The following is an 11,224-nucleotide window of genomic DNA, read 5'->3' on the forward strand; positions in this document are numbered from 1 at the left end:
AAGTGTAAACAACCAGGTGCAAGGCGGCGAGTGGATAACCGTAGAGCCGAGGAACAGCAGCAACATCACCCCGCTGCTAAGAAAAAGGCCAACAAAGTACGCCCGGACGCGCTGGTAGTGAGCGCGAAAGGTAAGATGAGTTACAGCGATGTGCTCTCTCTAGTTACGAGACGGCATCAGTGAGGTCAACCACGCGGAGGGTAGCAGACTCTGCCCTTCGGTAATTGGGCGAAGTAAGAAACGCTTACTATGAAGATTATGCAGCTGAACCTGAACCACTGTGCAGCGGCTCAGGACCTCCTACTGGAGTCGGTCAGGGAGAACGGGGTGGATGTATGCGTTCTTAGTGAACCCTTCAGATCTGGTTTTGGAGCTGATTGGACGTGCGACCACACCGGCAAGGCGGCTATTTGGGTTTGTGGCAGAAACCCACCCGAGTTTGGCTACCAACGGGCTGACGGCGGCTTCGTCAGGGCGCTAGTGGGCAGCGTGTGGGTGTACGGCGTATACCTAGCCCCCAGTTTGTCAATTTCGGACTTTGCTAACATACTGGACAGATTAGCTGCGGACGTGAGAGACCACTCACTGGTATTCGTCGCAGGCGACTTCAACGCTTGGGCAGTCGACTGGGGAAGCATGGTCACCAACCAAAGAGGGCGATTGGTGGTCGAAGCCTTTGCTTCACTGGACCTAACTCTTCTCAATCAAAGCTCGCAATGGACATTCAGCAGGGCCGGCACCGACTCAATTGTTGAATTAACATTTTGCAGCAGTTCGCTCGCTCATTCAGCGGAGTGGGGAGTCAGTGACTCCTATACAGGGAGCGACCATAAGGCCATTTTTTGCAAAATTGGAGCTCGGAGCCACAGGTGCATCTCTGCCGCACCTCGTTGGAGGACTTTCTCAGCCAGCAAGCTAAACGTCGAGCGCTTTGTAAGCTCGCTGAGAGAGCTGGAAGTTTCAGGCAGCGTAGAGCAGATGGTCGAAACTGCTGGAGAAGGTGATTTGCACTCGTTTGGAGGAAGCTATTTTGGCGAACGGAAACCTTTCCCCTAACAAATATGGATTCCGGAAGGCCAGGTCAACAGTCGACGCTATCGAAAAAGTAGTTGGTATTGCTTCCAATGCAATTGCTGGCACTCGCTGGAAAGGGGGCCAGAAGAAGTACTGTCTGATGGTCACATTGGACATCAGAAATGCCTTCAACTCGGCCCGCTGGAGCTGCATCTTACGGGCGCTAGACTCATTCAAAGTCCCACGGCAGCTGTTAAAGATCATCAGGAGTTACTTCTCTTCAAGAGTTCTTAAATATGATACCAGCGCTCGAACGGAAGAGTACATCGTAACGGGAGGCGTACGTCAGGAGTCTGTGCTTGGCCCGCTATTGTGGAACGCGATGTATGACGGAATCCTTCGACTGGACCTGCCGACAGGAGCAAGCCTAATTGGTTTCGCCGACGACATTGCGCTACTTGTGGTCGCTAAGAAGCTGGAGGTCGCCGAAACAAATTGCAACCTAGCTATCGATTGCATTAGGACTTGGCTGCTCTCCGTTGGACTGGAGTTGGCTCCCCATAAAAGGGAAGCAGTGCTGATCAGTAGCAGGAAGAAGGTTGAATCGGCGGTAGTCAAGGTCGGAGCCGCCCAGATTACCTCCAAGCGAACACTCAAGTATCTTGGAGTAACAATCGACTCGAGGCTAAGTTTTCGAGAACACCTGCAGGAGGTTGGCCGCAAGGCTGCAGTCACCAACAGGGCGTTATCTCGCTTGATGCCCAACACCAGGGGCCCCAAACAGAGTCGTCGAGCTTTACTAGCAAGCGTGACAAGGTTCATAGCCCTCTATGCTGCTCCTATCTGGGCAGACGCCGTTTTCAAAAGCTCTTACATCGGCGGCTTGGCGTCAACCTTCCGGCTGAGCGTCATTAGAACCATAAGCGGTTTCAGGGCCGTTTCCGATGAGGCTGCACATGTCATTGCCGGCATACCCCCTTCGAGGAAATGGCCAGGGAGAGGGTAAGCGTTTTCCGGCAGCTCCAGACTGGCTCCTTATCCAACGCTGAGAAAAGAACCATTCAACAAAGTGCACAGAGGGAATGCCTCGACAGGTGGCAGACCCGGTGGAACGAGACGTCCAAAGGACGGTGGACTCGCCGGCTTATCCCTCTCATCAAGGAGTCACGGTCAGATAAACTTTTACTTGACCCAGGCCATCAGTGGCCACGTCTGCTTCAGGAGCTATTTGTTTCGGTTCGGACATGACACAGCCGAAGAGTGCTCCGCCTGTTTCCCGACTGCGGTAGAGGATGCCAAGCACGTCATTTTTCAGTGCGGTAGATACGCAACCCTCAGACAAAAGCTGGCAGATGTAATTGGCGAAAGGTTAACGGTGTCGACGTTGGTTCCGCTGATGCTGGTATCGTCCACTAACTGGACACTGATCAGCCAATTTGTGGCAGCGGTCATGATCGAGCAAAGGAGGGCCGAGAAGGCCAGACAAAGAACGAGGGAGTAAGCGGCGCCGATGCTCTTGTGAAGCATTGCTTTGCGGCCGTCCTACAAGAGCCAGGCTCCGCTAACTCTGTTTTCTTCCTTTTCTCTATATATAAATTTTTTTTTTTTTTTAAAACACACACATTGTATTGTATGGTATGTATGCGTATACGTATATACATGCTCGTCTATTTTGGTATCTGTATGCATAGAGGGTTCATAAGCAATGCGATAGCTCAGGTGGTAGAGTGCAAGCCGAGCATGTTGGTGCTCGGGGTACAAACTTTTTTTTTTATTTTTAAATCCTATTTACAACAATTATAAATATAAATTGTGGATTTTATTAAAGAAATACTTTTGTATGGGTAAAACCGCCTGTCAGGAATCACAAACACCATTGTTATTATTGTACATATCAAAATTCGCACGTCTAGCTTTAATATTACTCTTGTTATTATTGATTTGCAGGAGCGGAAGTGGGCGTGGCAAAAATTTGAAGCAAACGTGATCTGCGTGCAAACATAACAAATACTGTCGATATAGCTCTATCTCTTATAGTCTCTGAGATCTAGGTGCTCATACGGACAGACGGATATGGCTATATCGTCTCGGCTGTTGACGCTGATCAAGAATATATATACTTTATAGGGTCGGAGATGCCTCCTTCTACCTGTTACATACATTTCCTGCCGGCACAAAGTTATAATACCCTTCTACCCTATGGCAGCGGGTATAAAAATTAAAATGCATAAAAACAAAAATAATTTCACAATTTGCATTTAAATATTTATATGCTAATAAAAAATTCGATTTAGATCAATTTTTTCAAAGGCTTATTTCAGAAGCCGGGATACACAAAATCATTAACTTACAGATGTCACCAAGTGAACAAATTTTCAAATCTGTCACTTTAAATGAATTTAAAAATAAGGGCAATAAAGAATTAATAAATATAAAAATAGCGCTATTACAAAAAGTGACACACATAGACAAAATGACAAAAGTCAAATTAATGCAATCCTGTAAAGATATCATAACGATCCAATAGAAGGAGGCCATACAGGGATTACGCGTACCCTGTTCAAAATAAAGAAATCATACTATTGGCCCAAAATAGTTCAAACCATTAAAAATTATGTAAAAACGTGTGTAGACTGCCAACATCCTATAAATATAAATTTAAATACTTGTTTATAACGTTTATTACTACACAAAACACACTTTACACGATATACACTCCATATTACATACATTAAAAATAACTTCATATTACATATATTAAATTATTCATATTAAATAAAGAAGCAGCAACACTCTGTTGTTGACCGAAATAAATAAATAATGCATTGACACTTTAATATAAACAAAACAACAAATGCCCAGCGCAGTTCAAGTGCACTGCAATATGATGTCACCTGAACTGCAGCCGACACATCAAAAGACGCCGGCCACTGACCGCTGTCTGTGCATAACACATGCTCCTCTATATAGTATGTTACATATATATATATATTTATATATTAAATAATACTTATGTATAATAAGCAGCGCTGCCGCCACTTCTTCAACGAAGCAGCGACTTAGCAGCGTCTCAAATAGTTTACTTATGTTTAAGAACCAATGTAACAATTAAATTGAAAAATAAACGTCCACTGGAGCGAACCTTCGCTCGTGGTTTAAAACTAACCAAATACGGATTCCGTTATTCTACAATACATATGTTTATAACATTCCTATAGTATAGCTCCTTCCTCTTTTTTTATTTTCGTCGAACATAATTCTAGCTCTTTTTTATGCTATTTCTAATCTATATTTAGTCTCCTTTGCATAGTCATCTATGTTATATATAGGGTCTATATTACCTATGCTATTAAAGTATTTTGGTAGGTTGCTAGTCTTACCAAATACTAACTTATATGGACAATAATTATGTGCCATAGAGGGGGTCGTGTGGAAATAGTAAACGAAATATTGAATCCATACGTCCAATTCGTCTTATCAACTGATATATATGAAAGTATGTATTCATTAAAAGTTCTGTTACTTCTTTCGACTGTTCCAACTGTTTGGTGGTGGTGTGCAGTAGATGTTATGTTATTGATTTTTAGATATTTGCACAAGTCAGTGATTATAGAATTTTTATATTTTTTTCCCATGTTCGTAATGAACGTCTTCATTGGACCGTACTTCAGAATCAAATTCTCAAATATTGCCTTTGCTACTGTATTAGAGTTTTTGTTTGGAATTGGAATCGCGACTTAGTATTTAGTCGAAAAGTCACAAATTAATGTGACTGCGTATTCGTTACCATTTGTAGACTTGTGTAATGGACCAATAGTGTCTACTATAACCCTGTCGAAGGCATGTTTAAGTGTGTCTGTAATTGTCAAAGGAGTTTTTATATTTTTCGTCACTCCGCCAACCGAAAAGCAATGCTCAATTCTTTTCGCTCACCCACAATGCGCTCAAGCGTAAGAAAGCACTAAAGATCCAGTGCTCTCAACTTCTCTCTCTCCCACAATTCTCCACCGCAGAACCGAGCTTTGCAAGGGCTCGGCGCTAGATCAGCGAAATGCCGTCGGAATTTTGCTTCTCCAGTGTCCACTTACACTTATTCTAAAGCGGTCACCCCTAAGAACCCCAACTCTGTGCGTTTTATTGTAATAACCCGAAAGTTAAAATATATGTATTTTTATTTTTTTTTACTGTTTACATTTTAACAAAATGTGTTTAAATCTTAAAAATACTACAGTATTTTAACAGTTTCTTTCTGTATTTATGGTAGGCTGTCCTAGTAATTGTCGCTGGATGGGACAGTCGTTACGACGAAGGCGGGAACGGCTGCATACTAATGTTAGTGCTCTAGCGAGGTAATTTGGATGGTTCGACAGCTTGATGTAGTAATTTTCCATTTGTTGTGTTATTTCATCTCTGAATGTTTTCACTCCGAACGTACCCGGTGATAGTTCTCAGTATCTTTGCTTGGGCTCTCTGCACGATCGCTACGTTGCTGTTGCTGGCGCTCCCCCACAACTGAGAGCCATAAGCCCAGATTGGTTTCAAAACGGAGTTGTAGAGCAGGACCTTGTAATCCAGACTAAGGGGGGAGCGGGAGTTTATAAGCCAATGCAGACTGTTTGCCTTCAGCCTTAGGTGAGTTCGTTTAGCTTCAATGTGCGTGCGCCAGGTGAGCCGTCTGTCGAGATGTACGCCAAGATACGTTACTTCATCTGATTGGGGAAGCACGGTGTTGTTTAGTGTAAGGTTGGGGCAATTTCGTCTATTTAAGGTAAAAGTTACGTGTTTACATTTTTGCTCATTTACTTTTATACGCCAGTCTGAGAGCCATTTCTCTACAGCGTCTAGATGGGTCGCAAGTTGCGCTTAAGCTTGTTATGGAAATTTAGATCGGCTAAGGATCGCGGTATCGTCGGCAAACGTAGACATAATCAGTTGTCTACTCGTAGGGATATCAGAAGTGTAGAGTAGATATAAAGTCGGACCGAGAACGCTGCCTTGAGGAACACCAGCTTCGATATAATGTTCAGATGACATGACGGTATTGCATCTCACTACAAATATCCTGTTGTAAAGATATGACTTCAAGAGTTTATGCGTGCTATTAGGGAGCATTATTTTGATTTTGTGCATTAGGCCGTCAAGTCATACTCTGTCGAATGCTTGAGAGACGTCCAAAAATACCGCAGTATTCTCGAATGCTGTTCGAATTTCTGATGTTATGCGGCTCACCTGTTCGATAGTTCCATGTTTTTCGCGAAAACCGAATTGATTTGCTGGGATACTATTGTGTCTTCTTAAGTATGGTATAATACGGGTTAGAAGACATTTCTCAAAGAGTTTTGATAGACACGAAAGTAGGCTTATAGCGCTGTTGGGATCTGTCTTCGTCTTGTCGTAGAGCCGACGTGAGCTTCTTTTAACTGTTGCTTTGCGGATGGCGATCGAGATAATTGCCATTCGCGCCGGGAGCGACGCTTTGCCAGAACTAGCTGCTCTATTTCTGCATTCGTGTGCTTGGTGTTATGTGTTATATTTTGCCTACGTGGTGTTGCGATTCGAGCCGCTGAAGCCAAAACTGTCTCGATATTGTTTACGGTTCTGTTGATGTCATCTTCGTCGGGTAGCCGTGGTGTAAGTTCAATGTGTGAAATTATGTATTTTTTTAATTTGAGCCAGTTTGTGATGTTAGAGGTTAACATGACGGGGTTGTCATTACTAACTGGCTGTTGGTTTAGGCCAAAGAGTACAGGCGAGTGGTCTGATGATAGATCTGGGAGAGAACAGGTGCTAATCAGATTACGTGGGATGTTTTTGTAACTGCGAAGTCAATCAAGTCTGGCAATTTTCTTGGATCACTAGGCCAGTGAGTTGGTGAACCAGGGGAAACGCAGTCAAGTTTGTTGCTAGGTTTTATAATTGCTTGATACAGCTGTCTTCCTTTCGGGGACACGGGGCGAGATCCCCAGTACGTGTGCTTAGCGTTATAGTCTCCTGCTGCTATAAAGTAGTTGCCTAGCGAGTTGAATTAGTGTTTAATGGTGTTAAATGCGGTTTTTAATCAGTATTCCAGTGCCTCCATGGGCCTTTCCATCAGGATGATTTGTACTGTAGAACAAATACCCTCAGATTTGGAAATTTTATTTGTTGGTAAGGTGGGTTTCTGCAAGTAGCGTTACGTCGATTTCATTGTCATTCATGAATTGTGCTAACTCAATTTTGTGCCGTGAAACGCCGTTGACATTCCACAGTGCAATGCTTAGGGGAGCCATTGATTATTTTGATAGTGTGTTTTGGAGCATCTGAATCAAAATATTTTGATTTGTCATCAGACTTTGCATGGTTGTTCGCATAAAAGCAATGAATTCCTCCATGCTTTGTTGCAGTCTGAGTATCATCGTTTCCATTTTATATTCTTTGTACTCTACGGGTAGGTAAGGGATTGTAGGTGGTGATTGGTCATTGCAAGCAGGGCTCGCCAGATTAGATTTTATAACGCTTGCAAAGTTTACGTTTTTAGTTAGGTTGGAACTACCTAGTGAAGACCTGGCTGCTGACGAAAAGAAAACTTCAGGCGTGAGTTTGGAGGGTACTAATGGTGCGTTGTGGATTCGCTTTGTTAAGACTTTATGGTTGATCCGACTTTTTAACTCCTTGCATACTGGACAGCCTCTGTAGTTTGCCGTGTGGTTTCCTCCGCAGTTACTACATTTTTTAGTGGTTGGGTCCTTTTGTGCCTTACATTCAGCAGATGTATGCAGTCCTCCGCAAGCTACGCATACAGAACGGAGTGTGCAGTAAGATTTAGTGTGTCCGTATTCTTGGCAATTTACGCACTGGACCGGGCCATTACGTTTGTGCGGCTCTTCGACTGTAATTCTGCGGTGCAGTAAGAACTGGAGTTTGTAGATGGGATGCACTTCGTTTTTCTTGAGGGCCTTGGAGTCAGGGACGAGTTCCACTTTGAAGAGAGGTTGCTGTTTTAGCCGATAAGTATATTAGCTTTTTTTCTTGGCGTTTAGGAGCTCCGTCAATTTTCTAAAGTTTTCTTCGCTTTTCACTTGGACCTTTGTTTCATGAATGTCTCCTTTAGTCAAGAGGATTACATGGAAGCTATCTTTACCAATAAGATCGATTATTGTGTTCACAAGGTTGTTAGAATTTTTCTCTCGGATGTATAGCGGAGGCGGCTTCGCTTTCCTTTTGTCTGCATCCGTGACTGTAGAAGGCACTTCGTTGGAGATGTCAGACAAAATTTCAAATCTATTTGCTGTATTAGGGCTCTGCACAGTTCCTTGATTGGAGGAAGCCCGATTGATTTTCGTATAGAACAGAAAACGCGAGTGTTTTTAATTCATTATACGGGAAAAGGGAAAACTTGGAATTATCTGAGCCACCACAACAGTAGACAAAATAGCTTCTATCTCTTTAACATTTGTTAATGTGGTCACCGGGTTGAGTAGCGCTACTCTGAATGTATTCAATATTTTATTGCCCATAATTTTGAAATTTTCTATTGAAACTTGTTCAAATATATTTTCCCACGGTGTCATTTTCAATTGGGTTAGCTTTAATATACCGGCTTCTTTTTCAAACCTTGAGAATAGTTGGCCTAAGTTAATATATCCATTTGTCTATAAGTCACCAATATCAATTCTTGCTATAATTTTCTTACCATGTTTAAGGAAACATAGCATATCTTTTATATGCAAAGTCACTACTTTACGTACTTCGTCTTTGTTTCACATACGTTGGGCTGAGAAGCTTTTTCTGTAGATTGCAATGTCAATTCTACTTTTTCATTTTCTGTGCAGAATTTTTGTCTACTTCGGTACCTGGTAGTGACTTTCAGGATTTTATTTTTATTTTATAGGGCATCGGCCACAAAGTTATCTTTCCCCTTCAGATATTCTACTGCAAAATCATATGATATTCCTCTAATTCATGTCTCATACGTGTTAATTTTTAGCTTGGATTGACCATTGAAAATAAATAAGTTAGTGGTTAGTGCTGGCTTACTGACATCTGTTATTATGCAGAATTCTTTGGTAAAATTTGGATATGGTAACAAGGTTGGGTTTATTAATGCCGTTTTGAGATGATCGAAGGCATTTTGGCATTCCAATGTCCATTCGAATTTTACGTCTTTTTTACATAATCTTGTTATGTGAATAATCGGCAAAGTTTTTTATGAAGCGCCTATGGTAATTGCAGAATGCAACGAATCGTCTTGCGCTGTTCGCACCGTGTGGGACTGAGTAATTTTTTATGACGTCTTATTTTTTGACGTCTGGCAAGATTCCTTTATCAGTGCATTTGTGCCCCAAAAATGTGACTTCATGCATGAAAAATTATCATTTTTCAGGATGTAGTTTCAGATTGAACTTCCTACATTTGTCAAAAACATCCGTTAAATTTTTGATCATACTTTGCCCAGAACAACCGATTACTATTAGATCATCCATATAAAGGAATGCTGGCGAAGGTTCTAAACCAGAAAATGCTATTGTCATCATTCGCTGAAATGAGTTTGGTGGTATTTTTAAACCAAACGGTAATCGCGTGAAGCGATAAGAGCCATTGCTCGTTGAAAATGACGTTATATTTCTAGAACTTTTTTCAAGTTCTATTTGGTGGAAACCTGACATTAAGTCTAGGCATGAAAAATATTTTGCTCTACCTAATTGATCTAAAATATCATCAATTCTTGGTAGTGGAAATTTATCGGACATGTAAATATTGTAAATACTAGATTTAAATATAGCATAAGGTAACATTAAGAATTAATCGATTAAATATCTATCGATAGTTAGAAGCCCGATCGATAGGTGTATCGATCGGGCACGAGACGAAAGTGCGATCACTATGTAGAGAACGTTAGGCAAAGAAAGAACAAGTTGTGAAATAAACCGAAATTAAAAAATATAAAAACCTGACAATTATATATCAGGTGTGGGGTAAAGGCCCGAAAAACGAGAAACTCCGTGTGATGCGATATAAAGATATATTGAGAAAATCAAGACCTGAGCTAGTTGCGATTTTGGAGAGAAAACACGTGCGTTTCGAGGAAGACGCTACCATTTATCAATTGCGGGCGGCTGCGAGAGTTGTTATGGCAAATATGGAGGAAGGAAAAGTGGAGGAGCTGCATCTGGAGGAGCGGGAGCTGAGCAACGGCTCGCCTGTAGGAGCGGCATTCTCAAGTCCGGATGACCACGTTGGCGTCGGTGGTGGTGAAATTGCCCCTATTGGGCATGAGAGTGAGAGAGACAGTGATAGTGTTCCGAGAAATGGCGGCAGTGCGGCGGCGTCTGGCGAGGTTCTGGAAGTTTCGAACATTGCGGTCGTGAACATGCAGCATCGTGATCAAGTGGCGGCGAACGTAGAGACAGAAATTCAACATTTGCAACAAGTCGAGATGCTGTATGCTGCGCGTAAACATGTCGCTGATTTGGAAAATGCGTTGAACCAGAATAAACCAGCTCGAGGAGAAGACATCGACATGAGTGACTTGAATGCCCTAATCCAACCTTTTTCGGGGGATACTGGATACCCTGTGACGCGCTGGATCGACGATTTTGTAAAAATAATGGATACATACTGCGTGTCGGAGAAAAAACGTTTCATTTTTGCCAAACGGTTGTTGACAGGATCGGCCAGATCATTCATGATTGAGACGGGTACTCTCACTTCAAGCAATTGGAAGCCAGAAAGAAGTCGAAGAATGAGAGCGCCCTACAATACTTTTTCGTCATGTGCGGCATTGCGCGACAAGTCGAGGTGGCAACGGCGGATATAATTCGATTCGTCGTTGAAGGCTTAGAAGACAATTCGGGAGCTGCGTCTGCAATGGCTTATTGTGAATCGTTGGATGAGCTGCGCACAAAAATTACGATTTATGACAAAATAAAGAAGGTGCCCGTCCAGCCGTCGAAAGGAGAGGAGCAGCCTAAGATGATGAAGCCTCAAGTTCGTGCCAATTATATGCAGGATCCTGAAGCTATTCGCTGCTATAAATATCGAGGAATGGGCCATTTGGCGAGGGATTGCCGACAACCTAAGAGACCGGATGGAGCCTGTTTCAAGTGTTACAGTGTGGATCACAAGTACCAGCAGTGCCCCAGGCGAAAGACGACGACTATGGTGGCAGCAGTGCAGGACGATTAGGGATCTGGCTGGTCCAATCTTTGGAAATATGAGGATATCTAGGTGA

General features: G+C 42.7%; 1 protein-coding gene across 1 annotated transcript; it reads left to right on the forward strand.

Annotated features, from left to right (window-relative positions):
* Positions 1-249: 249 nt before the first annotated feature.
* On the forward strand, positions 250-2,515 carry LOC133835825 (uncharacterized). Its single transcript, XM_062265937.1, has 3 exons — positions 250-570; positions 1,076-2,016; positions 2,092-2,515. Exons 1-3 carry the CDS (start codon positions 250-252, stop codon positions 2,513-2,515), a joined length of 1,686 nt encoding a protein of 561 aa, XP_062121921.1.
* Positions 2,516-11,224: the final 8,709 nt, after the last annotated feature.

This window comes from Drosophila sulfurigaster, chromosome 2R, assembly GCF_023558435.1.
Source record: "Drosophila sulfurigaster albostrigata strain 15112-1811.04 chromosome 2R, ASM2355843v2, whole genome shotgun sequence".
Classification (NCBI taxonomy): Eukaryota; Metazoa; Arthropoda; class Insecta; order Diptera; family Drosophilidae; genus Drosophila; species Drosophila sulfurigaster.

What these genes read in the sequence shown, in the direction of transcription:
- LOC133835825 (XM_062265937.1), top strand. Translation starts at nt 250, where the DNA reads ATGAAGATTATGCAGCTGAACCTGAACCACTGTGCAGCGGCTCAGGAC. An exon ending in TGGACAGATTAGCTGCGGAC is followed by an intron (nt 571 to 1,075) that starts GTGAGAGACCAC and finishes GGATTCCGGAAG; the next exon opens with GCCAGGTCAACAGTCGACGC. An exon ending in AGGAAATGGCCAGGGAGAGG is followed by an intron (nt 2,017 to 2,091) that starts GTAAGCGTTTTC and finishes CAAAGTGCACAG; the next exon opens with AGGGAATGCCTCGACAGGTG.